The sequence below is a fragment of the Hypanus sabinus genome, chromosome 11, assembly GCF_030144855.1.
Source record: "Hypanus sabinus isolate sHypSab1 chromosome 11, sHypSab1.hap1, whole genome shotgun sequence".
Classification (NCBI taxonomy): domain Eukaryota; kingdom Metazoa; phylum Chordata; class Chondrichthyes; order Myliobatiformes; family Dasyatidae; genus Hypanus; species Hypanus sabinus.
In genome coordinates, this window is record NC_082716.1 from 32,053,531 (window position 1) to 32,080,604 (window position 27,074).

General features: G+C 39.8%; 1 protein-coding gene across 1 annotated transcript; it reads left to right on the forward strand.

The window, feature by feature from the left end:
* Positions 1 to 206: 206 nt before the first annotated feature.
* kncn (kinocilin) lies at positions 207 to 24,409 on the forward strand. The gene is made up of 4 exons (XM_059985234.1): positions 207 to 354; positions 12,585 to 12,653; positions 20,947 to 21,018; positions 24,297 to 24,409. Exons 1-4 carry the CDS (start codon positions 207 to 209, stop codon positions 24,299 to 24,301), a joined length of 294 nt encoding a protein of 97 aa, XP_059841217.1. The 3' UTR covers positions 24,302 to 24,409.
* Positions 24,410 to 27,074: the final 2,665 nt, after the last annotated feature.

Consider the following 27,074-nt stretch of genomic DNA (forward strand, 5'->3'; position numbering starts at 1 on the left):
ATAGGCATAAATGTAACCAGTAAGAAAGAAGCTAGATGAACCCTAGAGTGGTAAGGTAATACTTACTCAATGTAAAACTTTTATAAGGACCCAGTCTCCCACATTGCTGTTGATCCAAGCCAAGTGTACAACATGCTGCTGAGAAGATACTTAAAGTAAATTTCTGTTTTTGATTTGGTTTGGTATGGATTTGAACTGAGAAGTGAATGAACGGTGTTAGTCTCAACCAGTTCTACTGCCTACGGGTGTCGTGCTCAGCCATTTCAATCGTGGCGGGCTGCATTATTTTGGGAGTCTCCAGTTATTGTGGGGCTGATGCAGTGGGTGGCATCTTTCTCGGTGCAGGTGCATTAGGTAGGTACAATTAATTTCACTCTGGTTCTATTGTTCTTTCAAAAGCTTGGCACCAATGTTAATACTCTCTCCTACTGTTAGACCTTATGTTAAATAAACTTTGGTTTATGTTTAAATGGAGGAGATGTGCCGTGGCAATGTTCAATCTTCTCACGCTATTGACAGGATAGAGTAGCAGTCAGCACTGCACTCTACAGTGCCAGTGATCACCGGTTGGGGTTCACTTCCCACTGCAGACTGTAAGGAGTTTGCATGTTCTCCTTGTGATTGTGTGGGTTTCCTCCCACTTTCCAAAGCCGAATGGGTTAGGGTTAGGGTTTGTAAGTTGTGGGCATGTTTTGTTGGCACCAGAACGGTGGCAACACTTGCAGGCTGTCCCTAGCACATTCTCAGACTGTGCCAGTCATTGACACAAAACAACATATTACACAGCAAACACGGGGAAATCTGCAGGTGCTGGAAATTCAAACAACAACACACACAAGATGCTGGTGGAACATAGCAGGCCAGGCAGCATCTATAGGGAGAAGCGCTGTCGACGTTTCGGGCCGAGACCCTTCATCAGGACTAACCGAAAGGAAAGATAGTAAGAGATTTGAAAGTAGTGGGGGGAGGGGGAAATGCAAAATGATAGGAGAAGACCGGAGGGGGTGGGATGAAGCTAAGAGCTGGAAAGGTGATTGGCAAAAGTGATACAGAGCTGGAAAAGGGAAAGGATCATTGGATAGGAGACCTCAGGAGAAAGAAAGTGGGGGGGGGGGGGTGGAAGCACCAGAGGGAGATGGAGAACAGGCAAACAACTAAATATGTCAGGGATGAGGTAAGAAGGGGGAGGAGGGGCATTAACGGAAGTTAGAGAAGTCAATGTTCATACCATCAGGTTGGAGGCTACCCAGCCGGTACATAAGGTGTTGTTCCTCCAACCTGAGTTTGGATTCATTTTGACAGTAGAGGAGGCCATGGATAGACATATCAGAATGGGAATGGGACGTGGAATTAAAATGTGTGGCCACTGGGAGATCCTGCTTTCTCTGGCGGACCGAGCATAGGTGTTCAGCGAAACGGTCTCCCAGTCTGCGCCGGGTCTCACCAATATATAAAAGGCCACACCGGGAGCACCGGACGCAGTATACCACACCAGCCGACACACAGGTGAAGTGTCGCCTCACCTGGAAGGACTGTCTGGGGCCCTGAATGGTGGTGAGGGAGGAAGTGTAAGGGCAGGTGTAGCACTTGTTCCGTTTACAAGGATAAGTGCCAGGAGGGAGATCGGTGGGAAGGGATGGGGGTGGGGGGGAATGAGTGGACAAGGGAGTCGCGTAGGGAGCGATCCCTGTGAAAAGCAGAAAGGGGGGGAGGGAAAAATGTGTTTGGAAAAATATTACACTCTATGTTTCGATGTTTTGATGTTCATGTGACAAATAAAGCTAATCTTATAAACTAATCTTATCCTACCTTATAAATCATTTTGTGCTTGTCATTTTAACATATAAATAACTCCCAGCATCTAGACTTGACATGTTCTCGCTCATTTCTTGGTGAAGTTCAGCTCATCAGGAGACTGTTTCAGACACCATCTGCTGTGATTCACCTTACTGTTATTGTTATTGCGTGCACATAATTACATCAGCAATGAACAAAGCATATTTTAGGATAGAATCGTAAAATGATACATAATTTACAAGAGAGAAGGAATCATTTAGCCCAGCATCTCTGCAATGAAGCACAATGACCTGATCCAGCCTTTGGAGACCTGCCAGGCACAGCTTGTCAGGATACACCCAAGCACAGTTTTAATATGATGAGGGTTTCTGCCTCTACTTCCAGTCTACCACTCTACAAATGAAAATGTTTTTTCTCATCTTCCTCTGATCCCTCCAGCAATTCCTTTGCATGTAGAGATGCAAAACAAAAAAAAATCTGCAAGTCACTACCACCCTACGAGTGAAAATGTTTTGCCTGATCTTCCTCCAATCTTCCTCACAGTTACTGTGAATGCAGAGACACAAGAGAGAGCTGACGTTGTAATCTGAAGCAATCTGCAGGTCAAGCAGCATTGGCAGCAGGTGGGGGGTGGGGGGATAGTAATTGTCAATGTTTTGAATTGATACAGGATTTTAATCTAAAATCTTAGCAATTCCTTTGCCCCTACCCCACCACCCAGAGATGCTGCTCAGCCAGCTGAGTCATCCCAGCAGATTGCTTTTTGCTTCACATTCATGCTGCCTGGTTTTTGATGGCATTCCTGTTTTACTTAGTTTCAGCTCTCATACTTTATACACGTATATATATCAGTTTTAGTTTCACTTCCTTATTCCAAAGCAAATAGTTGGAAACTATCCGAACCTCCCTTATAGCTACAATATTTTTAGACTTGGCAAAAACAGGATCCAATGGTTATGATTTACATCCTGTGGAAATAAACCATTTTAGCAAGTATTTCAAAAGGTGTCTTCATTTCATTTTTATTTCTATAAACCACTTGCTGCCTCTGATTTTAATTATAATATAAACAGGGTACCATTTCAAGAGCCAGGTCTGCGTGGCCCAATTGCAAACCTAGCACTCAATGGCTGCTGGTTTACCCCTGACCTGATTCCAATTCTTGGTTCAACTCCAGCCAACTGCAGCTTCACACTTTCTCCCAGCCCAAACTCAGCACACCATCCTCAGGTTCACAGTCAGGGAACTTGGCTCATCTGTGCTTCAGTGTCATGTTCAGCTTGATTCTAGACCCAGACTCATGACTGGCTTTTCTCACAACACTGAGTTCATTACTAGCCCAGACCCATCCTCAGCCCTGGTCTCATCTCCAGCACAGAAGTGGTGTTGGTCTCAGTTCAGCTTTAGGCTCAACTCTGCCTTGATTCCAGCTCAATCCTCACTTGCTCGATGCATACTGTAAACATTGTTCGATCATCTACAAACATCCACACTTCTGAGTGGAAGGGAGATCATTAAATAAGTAGCTTCATTAATGGTTAGGCCTAGGATGTCAGTTTGAGGAATTCTTGCATTAATGCACTCGCTAGAAATGGGATGATTGATCTTAAACAACCACAACTATCTTAAGCTTCTCTTCTTCTTAACTGCCTATCACCTCTCTCTGTTGCCCCTCCTCCTTCCCTTTCTCCAATGGTCTACTCTCTTCTCCTATCAGGTTCCTTCTTTTACAGCCTTTTATCTTTTCCACCTATCACCTCCCAGTTTCTCTCTTCATTCCTCGTCCCGTATCCACCTACCATCTCCCTCACCTAGCTTCACATCATCTTCCAGCTTGCACCCCTCTCCCCCCCCTCCACCCTTTCTCACTCTGGCTTCTTCCCCCTTCCTTTCCAATCCTGGTGAAGGGTCTTGCCCAAAAAGTCGATCTTTTATTCCCCTCCATTGATGCTGCCTAACTTGCTGAGTGCTCTGGATTTCCTGTATCTGTAGAATCTTTGTGTTTACAACCAATTTCTTTGTGCAAGGTATGGCTCCAACCATTGGAGTTCTTTCTCCTTGATGCACTCTTTGATTCAATGCTCAGTCAACTGTTGCTTAGATATGAAGTGCAATGATTCTAACCTCATGTCCTTTCAGAATCACTGGGAAACACCTTAAATACTGCTAAGACATTTCTTACAGGATAGCATCGTATGCATAAATTTGCAGTTAGCTTTAACTGTCTTTTAGAGAAAGGTTTTACAATACTTTTTGTGCCTTCACAATTTGCACACAAAATTTGCAAACTAAAATGACACACCAATTTCTGGCATTAACTTTGCATTTTGAAGTAAAGTCAATTTGAACAGAGTTCTCGTTCAGCTACAACAACAGTAAAGTAGAATGGACGAATGAAATAGAATTATGTCTGAGCTTTTTGGCATTTTTTGTTATATAATGGGAAAATGTGGAGCTTCTGCTCAGTGATGGTCTTTAGTGAAAAACACTCATAAGTATTCGCCTGAGGAATTGTCACATTCACAAGGTTAAAGTTGTGGCAGTAAAGCAACTGAATATTAATTGTCATGTTAGGATTTATTTCAATATTTTCAGTGTTTATCTTTTTTTAAACCATAAACAATCTTGCCTGGAGTTCCCTGGAGCTCTTTGCAGTCTGAGAGTTAAGTCATAGCTATGTGGTCAGGCGTAATGAAAATTATTTGTGGTGTAATCTTGTCTTAAATGCTTCAAATGATTATACGCTTTGATCACAGGAGAAACAGTGATGGAAAAAATGTTGAAAAATGACAGGCAATTAATTAGGGAAAATGTTAATGAAATATTTGCAATTTCTCTTTATCAAGTGGCATCTGTCGTGACTTGTTGAAGGTTTATGTTATAATTCCTTTAGTACTTGCAACAATAAAATGGAATGAAATAGAATATAGTCTGGAATAAATCAAACAGGAATTTCAGTCTGAAGATTGCTAACTTCAAATGGTAACTCTGTTTCTGCTCTCACATTTTATAGGACCATAAGTCCATTAGACATAGGAACACATTAGGTGATTTGGCCCATTGAGTCTGCTGAGAGTCCTTTTCCACTTGGCCTACCAAGCATTTCAGTATTTTCTATTTATATTTAATTTGCTTTATAGTTTCAATTACTGAGACCACCATTAAAAAATGAGTTATTTCAATTCTTGACTTTAAATTTCCTATGGCCTGGTGGGATTTGATTGGAGTCTTAGACTATGAAGCCTGTGCTGTCTTTACGACAGTTATTTAGTTTATAATATTTTTGCTTAGTAATTCATTCGATAGTATTTTCTAGTTAGAATTAGAAGTGTTTAAAGTATATTCATTGCATGTAAAATATATCGGCATGCGATGACGTCACATCCGGTTTCGCCGCGTCTTGTGGGAAAGTACCGGTTTGAAATTAGCGCGAGGGTGGGGGCTCACCACGAGGCACACCTGTGCAGAAGTTGTTTTGCAGGCATTAGAAATCACAGTGAGAGCAACGCTGTAAGTTAATAGATAATCGATATATTGAACTAAGATGTTAATGCCGATCCTGTTAGAAGTAACGACGGTCGATAATGTTTATGCTTTCGTTAGTTAAAGAGTTGCGGATAGTTTGCATGGAAGTGTATTTAAAGTAGTCAATGGAGCAGGTAAACTCTCCCTGTATACTGCACCTTAGTGTAATGTAGTTATAGTCACCTTTGCAAGTATTTACAATTGAAATGTGATATTAAGGAAGGAACAAATACTGTATCAATCTTGTATTGTTTTATCAACAGTTTTCACCATATGTTAATGTGAAGAGTGAACAGTAAATGGTTAATCTTATTGCGATCTGGTTCTTATTGACTGTGGTTTATCTCGACGTTTAATTCGGCGTTTCGTTACACGCAAAGGAGAACGTTACAAAGCCAGTGACCTAACGGAATGCCACCAAATCATGAATTCACTCTCACATATACAGTATGTCTAATTACCTTCAGAGACTTCCTATGTTACTGGACTTCTCAATCCTTTATAACTTCAAGCAATTTGCTCCTTCCTAGATGTTGATTATGAATCATTCATGAAAGGAAAGATTGATGTGTGCAACGTATACCAATTCCCTGAATCAGAGGACTTACATTTTCTATCCAATCAGCTAAAATATGGAAACAATGCGGCTTTTGTTTGCATAAATAAATGTTTATTCAATTTCAAAGCTCCTCTGTGAATTGGGTTATCCTATTTACTCTGAAGCTATAAGCTGTGTAGCCTAGTTTGCTTTTCATTCTTCAGAATAACTTGCATAAAATTGTGATTCATTCATTAGTAATTTCACAGGTTCACATATAAAGTGATTTCACTTTGTTAAATGCTCCTCTGGGAGTGTTGCCTCAAAGATTGCCTCTAAGGTATTTTCTTTAATAATCACTTATACTTTAAATCATCTACATATGAACAGAATTCAAAACCAATTAATAGTTTACAGAATAAGTAGATGGGTAACTTTCCTCTGGCAAGAAGGTCAGTAACCTGGCCAAAGATTTAAAATAATTAAGAACTAGAACGAAATGAGGAAATCTTTTGCACAGAGAGCTGATAAAGACAGATATCTGAATGTGTGAATGATTCCAAATATGCAGGAAGTCTTAGAAGCTAATTGGAAATGTATTTAGAGTGAATTTATAGTTTGTTAATGTAGTGGTTTGCGTGGCAGAGTGGAGGTACATCTCTACCAAAGGAGGTGGGAGGGGCTCGTTTCCTCCACTAGCCTGCAGGTTACTCTTGGACAGGGTTTAGAACTTGCTTAGCTTCCCACCCCCACCTTTCCACCAATTAGGGTCTCGTGAAGCCATGGGAGCAGGTTGTGGATGGTCGTAATAGCAACTGGTGTATATCATGTTACGAATGAGGAGCAACTCTGATGGGCAGAAGGGTGCAAAGTTGCCCCCCCCCCCTTTGGAGAATCGCAAAATTGCTACTATTTCGGGTCTGATGCCCAGGAAATGAGAGAGAGACAATGCAGAGATACACAAAAGTGGAATGTCTCCTCCTAACAAAAGCAGAACGGAACCACTGATTACTGCTATTGTCTCTTGGAGAAGGATTGTGTATTGAGTACTGTTCTATTCATTGAAACCCCTCAGGGGGCAACCAGAGTGGTCTGGTTGATGGGTTGCATCATCCCAACCTGATTGACACCTGAGACCCCGTGAGTGGGGATAAAAGTAAGGTCTTGTGAACACACCTCAGACGCACCAGGAGAGACGCTACGAGACTGCTGGGAGCTTGTGTGTGTCCACCCTTGCCTGGGTGACGAGTCCGCCATGGAGAAACGGTCTAGCTAAAGGACGGAGGGGTCATACATGAATGGCCACAACAACAACGCATCGATGGATCAAAATCATAAAGTAAAGTCGGCAAGTCAATAGCTCTCTCTCTCTCTCTCTCTCTCTCTCTCTCTCTCTCTCTCTCTCTCCACAGCGACCAACAACTACCGCAGCCTGCATGAACAGAACTGAACTTTATATTTCCATCAGACAACTCATTATCCCTTAGACAATGATAGAGCTATTTCTTATTGATTATTATTATATTATATATATTATACCCACACTTTTAGGTTTAGTATTGATGGCGTGTATTATCAGTATATTTGCATTGACATTATTTTTGTGTATTTTTACTAATAAATACTGTTCAAAGTAGTATCATCAGACTTCAACGGATACTCCTATCTTTGCTGGTAAGATACCCAGTTACGGGGTTCGTAACAATCACAAGACCTGGTTATGTGACCACTGATGCCAGGCAGACAATCTCCGAAGAGTATTGATAATAGCTGGGGTCACCCATCTTGTACTGACACTACCCAGCAGTAGGCAATGGGAAACCATTTCCAAAGAAAAAATTGACAAGAACAATCATGGTTATGGAGACCATGATAGCCTATGTCATAAAACACATAATAATGATGAATGATCCCTGAACTGATAGTCTAAGACACCATTCAAAAGCCTATGGAATTTAAACTCAATTATTTAAATAAATCTAGCTTTAAAAAGTTGCCTCAGCAATGTGGTGAACACTTAACTAACTGATTCATTAATATAGGTATGTATAAATGTCAGCAAAGACAACATCCTTGGAACTAATAAATAAAATATAAATTGTCAGTTAAGGGAGAAGATGTTGTCACTTAAATTGGACTGTCTTTTGAAGATCTGTTAGTTTGAATGATTCCTTTCTAGGTTGTAAAGTTCTATCATAAGGATTACCATTTATTTATTTAGGGATTCTGCATGGCAACAGGGCCATGGAGGAGGCTGAGGACAACCGTGCAATGGGGAACTAGGAAGGTCTGAAGTGACACGTAACTGAAAGCTCAAGATGGCTGTTGCAGACAGAGTGTAGGTGCTCTGCACAATGGTTGCTATTGTCTGCTTGGTCCCAGAATTCCTGCTTTACAAGCGTGGGCTCTGTATCAGGCCTTATGCTAGAAATGCATTTGAAGATTCCTTCAGGAGGTATAAAGAAAAGATGAAAGGTATTTATCATCTTTCTTCGGTCTAAGACCCATCAAAGGCAGGCACGGATTTAGGATGACAACCTATAAAGTGCCTCCAATTACTACTCCCTGCATCTAACTTCTGTGATATTAATTTTATGACTATCATTAGATAGGTCAGGCTTTCAAATTACAACTCCCTTGAATTTGGCCGATCAAGGGTGCTGTTTTGAATGACAAGAGGACTGGAGCAACTAATTAGTGGAGGCTGGAGCTACATTTACTGATTAGTATAGATAAGCTCAAACACTAAATAATACATTATGGCCCTGGATTTGTAATTAGAATGGATGACTGAGTGTGGGAGCAGTGTGATGACTGATTAACATCATTAAGTCAGGGGCTCCATAAGTTAGAGTGGGTGGAAAGGCCTGAATTGTTGATTGGTTCAGTGGACTAGCCCTTTGGATAAAAAGTGGCTTGCATTATTTGTAAGGTACGGAATGACAAGTCTGCCATAAACAACTTAGACATTTTTTTGAATGTAATACGCATATGCCACTGCATTAGCCACACTTAACATGATTACAGTTCCAGAGGATCTGTATTTGCACCAAATTTACTATCTGTAAGAATATTGAAGTGATCAGTTAACAAGCTCTCCGATTTGTCCTAGTCGGTCAGTTTCCATTTGTTTCTTGGAGGAGGAAGTATTCTAATTAATTACTTAAAAAGGGAAAAGAAGATTATTTTACAGTTGATAGCACTTTTAACAACCGCGGGGGATCCAAAAGCATTTTACAGCTGTCCAGCCACTTTTTGAAGCAAAGTCACTGTCCTAAAGAAGGAAACGATGCAGCCAGTGTTGCCACGGCAAATCTCTATAAACAGTTATACCACAATGAGCAGATAAATTTTTAACTAGCAAGGTCTCTTGTGTTACCCACACCACACCCCCCACCCCCACCTACTTTTCTTAGGACATGCAGCTGCAGAAACTTTACTGCGTCTTGAAAAAGCAGGAGCGATTCCATTACCCACCTCATCCTTTGAAAAGAATGGTGAAAACGGCCAAAATACCATAAATTCAGCAGTGACGCTGTTTTTTTTAAACCTGTTTAAGCAGACACCTGGCGTGAACACCTATGGGTTATAGCTGACTGATGTAGCAAATAAGGGAACCACAGAGTTGGCAGGAGATGACTGATAGGGTGGCCAGGTGGGTAGTGTTGAGAGGTAGTATGCTTCTTCCATTCTGTGTAATCTGATGCATGGATTCAAGTTCAAGTTCAAGTTTTTTTGTCATTCAACCGTACGTGTGTATACAGCTAAATAAAAAGCATTGTTCCTCTGGGGCCAAGGTGCAAGAAAATGGTACATATAGTCACCATAGCACATATACTTACAATATAGCACATACAGTCACTAAGTAATATTAGACAAGTCCCTGAATGGCGTGGCTTGATAATTGATAGGTTGATATAAAGTGCTGGATGCACGTTTACGTGGGACAGTATAATGTCACAGCACTGTTATAATAAAACAAGCAGTCATATAAAGGTGTAGAACAGCAGAAAGAAAAGATGTAAAGAGACCAGTGCAGGATGAGAGTGTGTCCGTGAGTTTGGGGAGTATCAGGGGTGGGGAGGGGCACGGCAGGGTGTAAATGTGTGCTGGGTGGCAGCAGGGTGATAAGAAGTTTAACAGTCCAGGGGAAGATCAATTATTCAAAGTTTACCCTGAATGCTCCTTAACTACACTGAGAAGTGAGAGACCATCTATTTCTTGAGATCAGTGGAGAAGCTATATATTTTTTCAAGGAGCAAAGAGCTGTTTCTTGAATCTGTTCCTCTGTTCACTTGGCAATCTCTTCCCAGGTCTGATCTTGGTTGTCTCTCCCTCTCCCAGCGTAGAGTGCCCTCTTCCTTCAAAACATCCACCATTGTTCCAGTACCTAAAAAGACCAAGGTGGGCTATTCTATTACATCAAATAAATTCGTCAACTCCGCTCCTCTACTTGTATAGTTTAGTTTTAGTTGTGTTTAGTTTAGTATTTTGATTTTTTTCAATTTGGGTTTTTTTCCATCTTTTTTATTTTTTTGTGTATCTTATTTATATCAAGGGTTTGGGAGGTTAATTATATTGGTGTTATCTATAGTTTTTACTCATGTGTTAATTACCAACAATGTAATCCCTCTCCCTTTGTACTATTATGACCGTTATGTATCTGTTTTTGAAAAATTTAATAAAAAGATTGAGAGAGAAAGAAAGAAAGAAAAGACCAAGGTAACATGCCTGAACAACTGGCATCCTGTCGCACTCACCTCAATCACAAGCAAATGCTTTGAGAGGCTGGTCAAGGACTACATCTGCAGCTAGCTATCACCCACACTGGACCCCCTACAGTTCACATACTGACACAACCGATTGACAGACGATGCAATAGCCACAGCTCTACACACCGTCCTTACACATCTGGAGAAGGATGCTTATGTGAGAATGCTGTTCTTGGACTACAGTTCAGCATTCAACACCATAATTCCCTCCAGGCTTGACAAGAAGCCCAGAGGCCTTGGCCTTCACTCTGCCTTGTGCAGTTCATCCTGAACTTACTGTCAAAAGGCCGGCAGGAGTTAAGAGTGGGCTCCCTCACCTCTGCCCCTCTGACCCACAACACAGCTGCCCCTCAGGGCTGTGTCTTAAGCCTCCTCCTTTACTCTCTGTATACCCATGACTGTGTTGCCACCCACAGCTCCAATCTGCTAATTGCTGACAATATCACATTGATTGACATTATCTCAAATAACAATGAAACAGCTTACAGAGAAGAAATCATCTCTCTGACACAGTGGTGTCAAGAAAACAACCTCTCCCTCAATGTTGTATAAACAAAGGAGCTAGTTGTGGACTACAGAAGGAATGGAGACAGGCTAGCCCCTATTGACATCAATGGATCTGGGGTTGAGAGGATAAACAACTTTAAGTTCCTCAGCAAACACATCACCAAGGATCTCACATGGTCTGTACGTACCAGCTGTGTGGTGACAAAAGCACAAGTGCATCTCTTTCACCTCAGATGGTTGAAGTTTGGTATGGGTCCCCAAATCTGAAGGACTTCCTATAGGGGCACAATTGAGAGCATCCTGACTGGCTGCATCTCTGCCTGGTATGGGTACTGTACTTCCCTCAGTCACAAGACTCTGCAGAGAGTGGTGCGGACACCCCAGCACATCTGCAGATGTGAACTTCCCACTATTCAGGGCATCTACAAAGACAGGTGTGTAAAAAGGGCCCAAAGGATCATTGGGGACCTGAGTCACCCCGACGACAAACTGTTCCAGCTGCTACCATCTGGAAAACAGTACCGCAGCATAAAAGCCAGGACCAACAGGCTCCAGGACAGCTTCTTCCACCGGGCCATCTGATTGATTAATTCACGCTGATACAATTGTATTTCTATGCTATATTGACTCCCTTGTTGTACATACAATTTATTACAAATTACTATAAATTGCACATTGCACATTTAGATGGAAACGTAACATAAAAATTATTACTCCTCATGTATGTGGAGGGTGTAAGTAATAAAGTCAATTCAATTCAATTCATGTGAATGACCTGGTCTGCACAATAGCATTGACTGTATGTAACTAAGGTCTCAATACTGAAGCTGCTGTCATTGGTTGTTGTTCTTTGAAAACCTCGAAGAATGTATCTGAGACAGCATTCATGGTATCTTTCCACTTCCTTGAGGTGATTAGTGTAGATGGGCCAGGTCTGAGGAGGACAGGAAGCATTGTTCCCCTGAAGACCATGAGTTTTGGGCTGGCTATAATGTTTTAATCAAATATCTTTTATTCACAATAGCGACAAAGGCTGTGATAATGCATTGAGGGCAGTGTTGAATTTTACAGCCACATTTTGACGAAGACAGGCATTGAATTTGTTCTACAATTCCAGTAAGCTGCATGATTCAAATGGAGGGGAAAAAAGCACCTACTCCATGGCAAATAAAATTGCAGGAACGGTGTGGGCAAAAAGGTTGAGGGAACAAGAAAGGGAAAAAGAATCCTAATACATGTTCCTGCAGTTAACTAAAATTCTATTCATCAATATTGTTGCAAGTTAAGTAAAATTCAAAAATCCCCATGATACAGAGAACAAGTACAAGCAATGGGCAATGTTTCAGGAACACTGTGTGTTACATTGACAATGCTTGATCAAGCTAATTACAAGATCACACTTTTTAAATTAGCTAACTCAATCTGGCAATGTCTTCATTCTCCAGGTTTGACCATTTCCATATTTCCCTTTATCCGGACATGGATGGAATACAATCGTGTTCTACCGTTTCTTGGTAAGACTTGTAAAGCAGCTACAGCATCAAATTCTCATGTCTTCATTCATTGTCATTCCTAATTCTACTAACAGTATATGCACTGTGAAGGGAAATCTTGTTCGTTTTTGCCTAAGATTGTATTATTGATGCTACAGTATTTTGTGTGATGTATTAGGGTTCATGTCAAAGCAACACCCACAAAATGCTCATGTTTGTCACTCATGTCATCATTAATGCTCCAAAACATTCCATATAGTAATATTAGAATTGTGAAATAAACACTAGAGATCCTGCAGAGGATGGAAATCCAAGCAACACACACAAGATGGGGGCTGAACTCAGCAGATCAGGCGGCATCTATGGAAATGAATGAGTAGTTGACATTTTGGCCCAAGACCTTTCATCAGCATTCGAAAGGGAGGGGGAAGAAGCCAGAATAAGAAGGTGGTGGGAGGGGCAGGAGAGTTAGCTAGTAGGTGGATGGGGAGAGGGGATGAAGTAAGAGGCTAGGAGGTGATAAATGGAAAAGGCAAAGGGCTGGAGAAAAGGAATCTGATAGGAGAGGAGAGTGGATCATGGGAGAAAGGGAAGGAGGAGGGGAACCAGGGGAGGTGATAGACAAGTGAGGTGAAGAAGTAAGAGGCCAGAGTGGGGGAAAAATCTTGGAAATCAGAGAAACCAATGTTTGTGCCATTAGTTTGGTGGCTACCAAGACAGAATATAAGATGTTGCTCCTCCAACCTGGGAAAGGCCTCATCATGGCAGAAGAGGAGGCCATGAATTGCCCTGTCAGAATGGGAAAATGATAAGAATCGAAATGGTTAGCCACTGGGAAACTTTGCTTTTTGTGAAAGGAGTTAAGGAGCTCAACAAAGAGGTCCCCAAATTCATGTCTGGTCTCATCAATGTAGCGGACACATTTGAAGCACCAGATACAGTAGACAACCCCAACAGATACACATGTGAAGAGTTGCCTCACCTGGAAGGACTTTTGGGCCCTGAATGGAGGTCAGGGAGGAGGGGAATGGGCAGGTGTGTCACTTCTTTCACATGCAGGGAGAGGTGCCAGGAGGGAGATTAGCAGGGGGGGGATGTCTAGATGAAGGAATCTTAGAGGGATCAATCCTTGTGGAAGGTGGACAATGAAGGTGGGGGAGATAAAGATGTGTTTGGTGGTTAGGGTCTTGTTGAAGATGGCAGAAGTTGCAGAGAATGATGTTCTTGTTTTGGATGTTCATGGGGTGGTAGATGAGGACAAGAGAAAATCTATCCCTGTTAAGGCAGCAGGAAGGTGGGGTGAGCACAAATGTTCTGGAAATGGAGGAGATGCAGACGAGGGTAGTATCAATGATGGAGAAGGGAAATACCATTCTTTGAAGAAGGAGGACATCTCTGATGTCCTGGAAATGAAAGCCTCATCCTGGGAACAGATGCAGCGGAGACAAAACAACTGAGAAAAGAGAATGGCATTTTTACAGAAGAGTAGGTGGGAAGAGGTATGGTCAAGTAGCCAGGGGAATTGATGGATTTATAAAAGATATTGATAGACAGTTAGTCTCCAGTGATGGAGACAGGGAGATTGAGAAAGGGGTGTCAGAAATGGACCAAGTGAATTTACGAGCAGGGTGGAAGTTGAAGGCAATGTTGATGAAATTGACAAGCTCAGCATGGGTGCATGAAACAGCACCAAAGCAGTTGTCAATGTCACGCAGAAAAAGTTGCGGAGTATTACCAGAGAAAGCTTGGAATATGGACTGTTCCATATTCCCAACGAAAAGTCAGGCATAGCTAGGGCCCATGCAGGTGCCCATGGCTACACTGTGAGTTTGGAGAAAATGGGAAGAGCCAAAAGAAAAATAGTTAAATAAAACAAGTTTTATTTAATGATATGTTTGATTGTAAAGAATTAACTAAAAGTAAATGGCTGTGCCACCTTCGATATGAGATATCAGCTTGCACAAAATTGTAAATCTCTAAACAATACAAGAACTTTCATTATTAAATGAACTGCAGGAAATTGCTTTTTGTTGATGTTCATATCAAGAGTTTGGTTTATCTTTGAACTCTGCCTGCCTTGGATGAGATTTACAAGATGGAAGTAAGATCGGTTACCTTTGAAGGGAGTGTGGTTGTTGCACAGTACTCGGTGTTGCTGCCTCTCACCTCCAGGGTCTTGGATTCAATCCAGAGCTCAGGGGTTTGTTTGACTGAAGGTTGCATGTTCTCCCCATGAGTCCCCTTTTGGGCTTCTGCCAGGTTTCCTTCTACATCCCAAAACGATTGTAAGTAATTAGCAACTGTAAGTTATTCCTGAGTGCCAGTGAGAGGCAAAAGAATCAAACGAGAGTTTATGGACAGATGCAGGTCACGAGTGATTGATACTGAATAAAGTTGAGGTCAATGGGATTTAAAGGTAAGGACTGAGTTGCACCAGAATGTGGAAGCTATGATTATTGGAAACCAATCACAAATCTTCATGAATTTCTCAGGGGAGAGTTGCCCTTGTGAGCTGTTCTTTCAATGTCCTTCCCCCTGTGTAAATTGGAGGGATTGGGCTGAGGATATCCTTAAAAATTTCCATCACAATTAGCTCCAGTTCCTGTAGAAGCTTGATTTACATGTGGGGCGTGACATTAGCGGCATCTAGGTATCAGAAAAAGGCTATCTCCCCTTGATGTTTAAGAATATTTGTGGTCAGTTTTACATCATTAGCAAAATCATGAACAGAAATGCAACTGAAATAATCATATTATCGCAATGGCCAAATGTACATCAGCGGTGTTTTGCGTAAGTAACACATTCTTCAAAGCATTCCCATCAACAGGTCTTTTTAACAATATGTTTGGTTTGTGTATCAGGCAAGGGGTGATAAAGTGGTTACTTGTCAGCACAGACTCTGTAGGCCATTGGAACTATTTCTCTGCTGCAACCCTCTATAACTCTGTGCACCACTCTCTGTCCCAGAAACGAAATTAACAGGAGGCTTCTTGGACTAGAAAGTGTGCCTTATGAGGATATGATGAGTGAGCTAGGTCTTTTCTCTTTGTAGAATGAACTTGTGCAATCATTTTGTTCCAGATGTTGACCTACTAGTCAAAGTCAAAGTCCAGTTCATTGTCACATACGGAAATGCATGTAGGCAGAAGTGCAATGAAAAACTTACTTGCAGCAGTATCACCGATGCAGAGCATCATATAAGCAACATTCAAAAGAAAAGCATAAACTGTACATAACTTTTTACAGGAAAACATAATTGGAATAAAAGAAATTTGTTTTAGTGCGAAGTGGTCATAGTGTTTCTATGTTAAACTGTAGTGTATAGGATTTTGGTAGCTGGTTGAAGGGAGGTAGCTGTTCTTGAACCTGTTGGTATGGGTCTTTAGGTTTCTGTATCTCCTGCCTGATTGAAACTGCGAAAAGCTGGCATAGCCCACATGGTGGGGTTCTGTGATGTAGATAGAACATTGTCCAGACCCCGTGCCCATGATGTTGTGCTGACCTTTCAACCTCCTCCGAGATCAATCTAATACTTCTCTCCAATAGAGCTGTCCATTTCCTTTATTGTACATTTGCCTAAAAGCCTCTTAAATGTGTCTGATGCCTCTACCACCACACCTGGCAAGCATTCCACACACCCTCCACTCTTTGTGTAAACAGACTGCCTCTGATATCCCCCCCCCCCCCCCAAATGCTTTCCTGCAGCCATTTTATTATTCTGCCTTCCTGTATTAGTTATTTCTGTTTGGATAAAAAGGCATCAGCTGTTCACTCTGTCTGTGTCTCTTTTCAACCCATACAGCTCTATTGTCACCTCTCATCCTCCTCACTCTTTCCTCATAAGACATGCTCTCTAATCCAAGCAGCTTCCAGGCAAATTTTCTCTTTACCTTCTCTAGAGCTTCCACAACCTTCCTGCAATGAGATGACCAGATTTTTATAGATCTGCAAAATTACCTTGTGGCTCTTTAACTCAATCCCTCAACACACCATTCACCTTCTTAACCACTCTTTCAACTTTCATGGCACCTTCGAAGGATCTATGCATGTGGATCCCCACCTCTAAGAGGCCTGCCATGAACCCTGCATCAAGTTCAGCCTTCCAAAGTGTATTATTTCACACTTCTCTAGATTGAAGGCCATCTGCCACTTCTCACCCCAGCTCTGTGTCCTGTCAATGTCCCATTGTAACCAACAACAAACTTCTATACTATCCACAACACTACAAACCTTGGTGTCATCTGCAATCTTAGTAACCCACCCTACCACTTCCTCATCCAAATCAGGTATAAATTCACAAAGAGCAAGGGTCCCAGAACAGATCCTTGTGGAACACCTCTGGTCACCATCCTCCAGGCAGAATATGCTCCATCCAACTCAAATCTGAATCTATGCAGCCTAGTTTTCCTGGATCTCATGCCTCCTTAATTTCTTAATGAGCCTAACAAGGGTAAGCACCTTACTAAAACCCAGATAGACTACATTCTCTGCTCTACCTTCATCAGTTGATTCTATTACTTCCCTGAATAATTCAATCAGGCTTGTGAGGCACAACCTGCCCCTTTAAGATGTTGCCTTCCTGAGGAATGTTTCCTTTAGATGCCACCACTAATGGAGAAGGAAATGTCCATGAAATGTTGAGCATTACTCTCTGCAGCTTCTTATGTTCCTGCATATTCAATTTGCCATTTCAGACTATGATGCCACCAATTAGAATACTTTCAATGGTACATCTGTCGAAGTTCATTAGTGTTCTGTGGTGAACTACATATACCTGTCTGGACACGCCCCTTCCCCCCCCCCCCCCCCCGCTGACTGCTCCTGTGGCTCCTCCCACAGACTCCGGTATAAAGGCGATTGGAGCCACAGACCCTTCCTCAGTCTCCAGGATGTTGTATGATGGTCACTTGCTGCTTGTGCTTTCTTCCCGCCAATAAAAACCTACCTTAACCCACGTGTCAGAGTTATTGATGGTGCATCATGTTCAATATTAAACTGTATCTCCTTAAACACCCCAGAAAGCCAAGGCACACTTTTCATGTGGCTGCATCTATGTGCTGTGTCATCTGATATGTTAAAACACAGGAATTTTCAGCCACTGACACCCCTGTGTAGACTGGGACATGTTCACCCTCCTTCCCCTTCCTGAAGTCAACAATCAGCCCTTTCGCTTTGCTGATACTGAGTGAGCAATTATTTTTGCTTAACCAGGAGACCTATCTTGACCCAGTAAACTGACTCAATGCCACCTGTGATTCATCCAACAATGATAGTGTTGTTGGTGAATTTGAATTAGTGTAGTGTTTTCTTGGATTGATGAGGTACTTACTTGATTTAGTCAGTGTTCTTAGGAACTTATGGAAATCATACTTAAGCTATTGTAGAAGAACGCAGGATTTGTTTAGTTGAATCTACTGGACAAGGGAAGGACTAATGATTAGTGTCTACATTAATTATGTAAGACTACATCTTGGCAAATTAAGAGTATTTATTTTATAATCATTCAAATTAATTAAAAAAGATTATATTAAAACATTTAACTGACTAAAGCAAAGCTGAATTTAGTCACCTAATTAGAATGAATTGCACATCAGTTGCCATAGCAAAACTTCAAGGCTAAAAGTTTAGAAAATAAACACTTGCTGCTTTTCATCATTTCACAAGTGAGGGTTGGTTAAATCAAACCACTGTTACTTAAAAATGCAATTCAATCTTTTTCCTATTCCTAGGTGCACAATCTTAAATTGAAATGAACATTCTTAACAACCATTTCAGCTTAGAATGATTAATCCCTGCATTGATTTCAAAGTGCTGATATTTACTCATGAATCCAAAGGAAATTCATAGTTTAAGTCATATGAAAAACAAAAATTCAGCTCAAAACAACTCAGAAATAATGCAACTGGTATTTGTACAAACAAACATAAAACAACAAATGCTTGTAGATAAGACATTTGTTACAAAGTTTAAAATAGATTCAGCACAAAAGATATATGTATACGTTGAAATTCCTTGTAGGTTTGTGGACAAAACATTACAAATCAGAATTACAGAGCCATCTTGCTTTGAAACAAAGAAAGTCACATGAGATGTTAAATGGTTGTACATCAGACATAATTGAGTACTTTATACATGCTTTTAAACAAACTAAAATTAGCACCCTTGATCTGATTTCATTTTTCTCCAAGGCATTTAGCTATGGACCCATGTAGACATCATCTCATCTGATTTCCTATTTCTGCTTCATTTAACATCACAAATATTTAAGCAAGCCCAAATCATAGCAAATTAGTGTTAATAAACAATGTGAATTCTATTAGATTGTCACGAATTACCCCTCTATCCTTAAGGTTCTCTTTACTAACGAACTGAATGATTAACAGCTAAGGTCTAGTGATCTCACTTTCACCAACGTATATCAATACTACTTGTCAATAAGGGCAGAAAATGGTGGACAGGCACCATCCATGGAGAGAGAAACGGTGAGGACATTTCAAGTTAATTAGAATTTCTAATCTTCTAATTATCTTGAAATGTTAATCATCATTCAGTATCCCTAACTTCAAGATCACTAATTTTACCTGTCTTATTGCACAGGACCAGATCTAAAATAGCACGATGAAATATAATACCTTGTAGGTTCAGTACCATAGTTTTCAAGAAAGCCATCACGGATGCATTCTATGAAGTCCTCCTCAAGACTGCCTTGACCAAATTGATTTACCCAATCTATGTGCAAGTTAAAGTCCTCCACGATAATGGCTGTTCCATTCTTACATGCCTCGCATATTTCTCTATTGCCTGTATCACTGTCATGTTATTATACAGTGACCAATAGACAACTCTCACCTGCGATTTTTTCCCCCTTTACTATTCCTAATCTCTACCTAGACAGATTCAACATTCTGCTCCTTAGATCTTATATCGTCTTTCACTATCGCCCTGATCTCGTCCATAATTAGGAGTGCTACCCCACCTCCCTGTCTATCTTTCCATATAACCTGATATCCTTGGATATTTAATTCCCAATCCTCTCCACCCTGCAACCACACTTATGTAATGGCTGCTAAATCATACCCCTTTGTACTGATTTGTGCCACAAGTTTACTGATCTTATTTTGAATACTACGGCATTCAGATAAAGTGCCCTTCCACTCATTGTGCTTTTAAAATCTTGTAACCTTTTTCTCTTTTGCACTTGACTTTTCTTCACTCCACTCTTACATTTCTCTTTTTTATCTTTTGCTTTTTCTTTATCTCTTTTACTTTATCCATATTTCTCCAATCTGTTGAACCCACTTTCCTACTATTTAGTTTAAAGCCCTATTATGCGGTTCGCTAGGATCCAGGTCCCACCATGGTTCAGGAGGAGCCCGTCCCACTGGTACAGCTCCCTCCTTCCCCGATACTGGTACTAATTTCCCATGAATTCAAATCCACTTCTCCCACACCAATCCTTGAGCCATCCTTTAACTCTGTAATCTTTCTGACCCTATGTCAATTTGCACGTGGCTCAGCTAGTAATCCAGAGATTACCACCTTTTTGGTTCTGCTTTTTAATTTAATCCCTAGTTGCTCAAATTCCCTCAGCAGAACCTCTTTTCTCATTATACCTATGATTTTGGTACCCACATGGACTACGACAACTGGTATTTCCCCTCCCACTGCAAATTCTTCTGCAAGTCAGGTGAGATGTACCGAACCTGGGCACCAGGTAGGCAACACAGCTTTTGGGCTGCTCTATCCTTGTCACAGAGAACTCTGTCTATACCCCTGACTATACTATCCCCAATCTTTCTGAACCCATCCATCCTTCCAGTAGAATAAGTAACAAACACAACTGGCATTTTGCCTGAGGAAGACTGAGGAAACAATATTTAAAACTATAATTATGTAATTGCTGTGGATAAATGTTTTGTAATTAGAGTTCTCCAAAGTAAGTATAATGCATATCAAATGCTCTCAGAAGTAGAAGTTTGATTGCCTAACAGCTCCTAGGATAAATGTACTGCTGATTAGTGAACTACTCTGGATTCATCTAAATTTGTTCAATGGGCTTTTGGAAACATTGATAGCTGCAATGTGCAGGATTCTAAACTGTAAAGTTCTGAGGGTAATGGGTATAGCTACAAGAATGATTTCTGATTGTTTTTCAAAAGGCACATTCACTTTCAGAACTTAATCCCTGAGTTTTAAATTACATTCTGGAGTTTTATCTGTTTGGTTACATGATGCAAGAAGTTCAAAATACCTCTTCTGTAATGAAAGCAATGAGTGGAACTTGTAACATTGTAACATTGCTTTCTCATTGTAGGAAACATGAGAGTCCATCCGCAGCAAACCAACAATAATCCAGAGTTGGCGTCTGTCAGTTATGCAAGAGAAGGTGATTTTTTTATACCATAATGTAACCTTTTAACTCTGTGTTTCTGCTGTTAACAATGCTCTATAATTTACATTTCAGATGAATACCTCTTTTGTGTTGGTTTTTGCAGTGGTATCCTTCATCTATAAAGTGAAGATTTCTTATTTTCACTATTTTAATGACATTTTTGATCATATTTTGTTTTGCCATACAGTATGTAGACCTTGGGACACATTGACAAATTACGTACAAATTTGTCAATGAGTGGTATTTGCAATTAAGTGGTGCATGAATTATTGTAGAGTTTGGGATGATATTCTATTTGAAGAAGTGAAGACAGACACCTGATACAAATACCTCAGAACTACTAAGCAGAAACCTTCATCTTTATTGATATTAACAGACTATTTCCATATGATATTGAGATGTTCTTTAAATAAAACATGGCAAAGAATATAATTTGGAAGAGGTTAATAAATGAAGGACCTGGGTGCCCTGCACACAAATCCTGAGAGAGGTTAATAAAGTAAGTAATAATGCCATTTTTATTTGGTATCAATAAAGAAACAGAATTCAAAGTGAAGCAGGAATGCTAGACTATTATAAAGTACTAGGTTAACCCCAAATGAAATATTGTCTCTAACACTAACCAGCGCACTTTCAAAAAGACAAAGAAAACTGAGGGAGACTGATGAAGCATACAAGATTATGAGGTGCATACACAGAGTCGCTGTTTGGAAACTTCTCCCCTTGGCAGAATTATATAAAGCTTGACACATAGGTTCATGGTAAAGAATAAGAGGTTTAGAGTGAATCAGAGAAAAACTTTTATCCAAGAGAGTTGTTGAAAATTGGAAGGCATTACCAGAGACAAGGGAGGCAGGTATTTTCACAATATTAAAATAAGTGAGAATAGGTGACCCCTTGAATCACCAAAGCATAGAAGGTTAAAGGTCAAGTGTTGGTTAATGGGATTAGTACAGATGGTTATTCAAAATTCTTAGTAACTTTATTATCAAGGCACATATTTGCTACTATATACTATAACATATACATAACTGAGATTTATTTTCTTGCGGGCATTCTCAGCAGGACAAAATAATACAATAGAATCAATGAAAAACTAGGCAGACTAGGTGTTGACAAGGAAACATCGAGGAGTCCCTTGTAACTTTACGGGATCAGGCAGTTAACACAAAAAAGTGATCAAAAATACGTAATAAAAGACCGACATGTAGAAGATGATAAATGCGGAAAATGCCAAGAGAAACCAGAAACAATTACAGTATCCTGCAGTGGTTTAACTCAATCTGATTACTTGCATAGACATGTTCAATTAGAAAATATCATTCACCAAAATCTGGCTTTAAAGTACAAACTCATAGAAGACACCATAGCTTATTGTAAATACAGGCCTGATCCAGGTTTAGAATAAGAGTCCTATAATTTATATTATGACCAATCTATTATTACAGATTGGACATCACATAATTCCAGTCCAGATATAAAATTACAAAATAAACAACCGATAACAATTTACTTAATAGACATAGCCATTCCAAACGCACATTAACATACAGAAATCAATAAGTGGAAAAGAAACAGAAATATGCGGAATGAAAAGAGGAAATTGATAGATGACGGAACATGAACAAGGTATACATAGTCCCAATAGTAATATCTACAACTGGTATCATCCCAAAGGCACTACACAATAGCATTGAACAATTAGACCTACACAGCATTATCTATGTCAACCTTCACAAAGCCACAATACTAAACACCACTAGAATAGTCCCTAAAAGTTCCTAACTATTGAGAAATGAGTGTGATTGTTTATGCCCATACTGCATGTTTTACCAGCTTGAGTTGAGAAAACTAATAATAATAGTAATAACAACAACAAGTCACATGTGTACCCAGATTGGGCAGGGATCAAGTCATCATTTGATCTGCATGTTGGGGTGGCCAAAATCAAAACCTGGCCGTAGATATAAAAATCAGTACCATTTCACTTTAGAAATGGAGAGATGTCTATGGAATAGAATAATACATCCACTGCTTAGGATAGTAAGTGAGCCGCTAGTAATGCACCGAATAGGCGGGCAGGCACCGGGAAACCCCAAAAAGATATAGCTAGCATTCAAATTAGCCCAACAACACCACAGGCTGCAATTATTGTAGGTGTTCCTCAGGGAAGCAGTCCACTTATAAATGAGACTACTCATGCAGTTAAGAAAGATATGCATTAGAATTAACCATTTTTATAATGAGTGTATATTATTGAGTAACGGAACTTGAGACTGACATGATAGCACAGGGGTCAAACTTCATAACAGTTTATAGCACAATATCCCTTCATGCAAGTAAATGCACAATGAATAACAGATCAATGTAGTGTAATAATAAAAAAATAACTAAATCCCTATAGACATGTTAAACCAAATAAAACATGAAGTTGCACAAGAGCTAGAAAGAAACCAACCTGAAGACCACAACAAAGCTATACAAGCAAATAATCAAGAAGACATCCCCTGAAGTAGTGACGAAAATAGAATCACTTCAACAAGTGATCCACAACCTGATATTAATAGCAACAAGTTAAATGCAGAGCCTCTGCAGTATGCTGATAACAAATCTGAGTGTACAGACAAAATATCCTAAAATTTAGCACCATACTAACAGAATATATGGGCACTGAATCAACAAAATGACTATGTACCAAAGCAAAACATGTCAATGAAATCTGCAAAATTTGTTAATTTTCTCAACAATATTATATTACTACAATATTTAAGGAAAACTTGAAACATGTGAAGAACTACACACAGTAACATACTGTGCAGCATTAATGGCAGTGCAGTACAATGGTTTGGAGGCACCCAAAACCAAGTAATGAAAGAAGAAAACCAAAATATCAGAAGAGATTAAGAAACAAAATTGAAACCATAAGGGCTGAAATAGCCCAGCTAATGGAGTACAAAATAGATAACTCGAGCAAGAAAGTTAAGAGAAAAATAAGGAAGTATAAAATTCATACAAAAAATGATCAGCCTATAAAAGCATTGTAGAATTTATAGATACACGAAAACAAAAGCTTGGTGCATACAAAGCCAGATTAAATAGATACATGAAATGTGCCAGATGAAGAAAAGAGAATTATCAGTTCAGGAACAATGAAAAGGTTTATACAGGATATTGAAACTAAATTCAATGCACCAAAATATCACCAACTCTAGTACCGAATTATCAATAAATACTGAGATAATGAACTTTTGGTCTAATATCTGGTTAAACAGGGTGACGCACAATCAAGAAACAAGCTGGACTAGGGAGGAAAAGAATGCACCCACACAATTTCAGAAACGCAAACACCTGAAGTTACAATGGATATGCTACAAGAGGTTATAAACATACCTACAACTGGAAAAGTTCTGCTGTGATAATATTCATAAGTATTGGCATAAAACTATACTTTTCTTCATCAGTACCTATTACTACATATTAACAAACCTCTTAAAAATTCTGAAAAAGCTCCTGAAATTTTGATGGAAAGTAAAACGTATATCTTACCTAAAGGAGAAATCACAAATGACCCATCAAAAAATTGTCTTATTACTTGTTTATGTAACCACCTCACCAGTCTCATATGCAAACGTGGCTCATTAGACGGCCCTGCCAATAGCTATGGGACTTAGCAGTGAGAAGCTAAGTCTTCATAAACAATAGGCACCTAAAGTCGGTGTGACCTGGAGTTCAATCAAACAGGAACATTATGATGTTCTGATTAAAGAAACCTTAATTTGAGTGAATGCTGCATAAATACTGACCATACACAATTGACGAAGGGTCTTGGCCCAAAACGACGACAGCGCTTCTCCCTATAGATGCTGCCTGGCCTGCTGTGTTCTACCAGCATTTTGTGTGTGTTGTTGCATACACAGTTGTTGGTTGGCAAGAAATAACAAATCTTACACCACATAAAATTATATAGGAAGTAAATTACAGCTTTATCGGACAGCTAGTAGGAAAAAGAAAAGGAAAAATCTAAAAGTGCCCATTACAGTTAACCCAGTCCAAATTTGCACATAAAATTGGAGTTCATCTTGAAGTTCTCAGTTAACTCATGCACTGGATCCACGGTCTATGTGAAAGCACATACCACATTCCAAACATCACTTGAAATCCATCTCGAGCAATCAGTGCACTCATTGGGAGCATTGATTCTTACTCCTTGGAGATATTCATCTGCTCAAGGCACTTGGTGCAACAGGGATGCTCCTTCTCATGACATCTGCAGCATCTTCCCTCCTGTCCTCCCCGCAGCTCCTACAAAAAAGACCCATGAACCACACTGTCCGTCACAAATCTCATTCTTCCCAGCTCTCTCAAGAACCTTCTCCCAAATCCACCATCCTGATTTGCTGACACCACATTCCTAAGTTGAACATCATTGCCCCTTACCTTTTTAGCCAAAACCAAAACATTCTAAAAGCAGAACACACTGCTTGTACAAAACTGCTGAAAAGTAATACCTACAGCACAGCAGTAAAAATCTTAACTGTGGTCTTACATTTACAAATTATATATAAAATTATAACATAGTGTATCTCACAACAAATCACCATTTACTTAGGTAACCACAATATACTTGCAGAAGAGCAGAAAGGATGCAATAAGGGTATGAAAGAATGTAAAGAACAACTGATAATATATTCTATAATTCTAAAGCAAGCCCAGTGGAAAAGCTAAACTCTTTCATGCTGTTACATTGACTGTCAAATGGCATTTGATTCTGTCCCGCACTAATGTTTAATAGAAGCTCTTAATATATATAAATACACTCAATACTTGTGAAATTCCTACAACAACTGATGAAGCATTGGTGTACAATAATCACCCTGTCTATTAACAACTAAAAGAGAACAACTACTGTTAACAAAATAAACTGAGGCATTTTCCAGGGTGACTCTCTAAGCCCGCTATGGCTTTGTCTAGATTCAAACCTACTCTCTAATTTACTGAATCAAATGAAAATAGGGTATCAAATCAGAAGCAACCAAGCAAACTGTATCTTGATACATATTCCATACACGGTCGATTTGAAATTAATTATATACTCCTTCATCAGTTGTTATTGTTTCGCATGGCAGGTGTTCTTTCTCTTCACACTGCTGATTGGCTTTTGTCAAGCCACTTCATGATGAGGTGTAGCCCGGGACGGGCAGCCATGAGTAAAGCTGAAGCATCTAATTCAAATAGTAGAACAGTTTTCAAAAGTTAAACATGAGCATTGGACTAGATAAGTGCAGAACATTAAATATAAAGAAAGTCACGATAGAGCTTGAAGAATAAGAGTAGAAGGATGCAATATAACTGATTGAGGAATAGGAAACATATTAATATCTGGGTCATCAACAAGCAAAGAAAATATATCATAGTGTAATAAAGGGAAAACTTTCGACAGATTTTACTTCAAGGCATAAGAAAATCTCCCAAACAGAGCTCAACTGTAAAGATACAACAAAGCCAAATAAAAGCTTTTGCTATACATGTATTAGCACATTCTTTTGGCAAAATATTTTGGCCAAAATGGATCTGGAAAAATAAGAACTCAAATGACAAATTTTAGAGAACACCATATACACTGGAACACACGTTGCACTATCTAGGACAGATGGAGGAAGATGAATAACAGACATAAAAAATTTACACAAGTCGGAGAAAACTTCTAAGGATATATTTTCATCAAAGAAATCAGGATTCAGCACTCCACATGAGCATATGCATTCCTAATAAAAAGTTCACACCACTACACTTAAATGAAAGCACAAAATTAAAGGACTTATTGCTACAGAAGAAAAAAATAGATGATGGAAGAGCACGTCTCTCCATGGAAGATATCGCCATGATCTGAGTGGACTAGGTGCTGACAAGGAAGCATCAAATGGTTGGAGAGCTCTCCCAGAAACTGAAAGGTTCTTTGTGGCCAAACAAGACCAGGTAGTTAACACAATGAATGAACAAAAATACATAATAAAAGACCAACAAATTCAAGACAATAAATGCAGAAAATG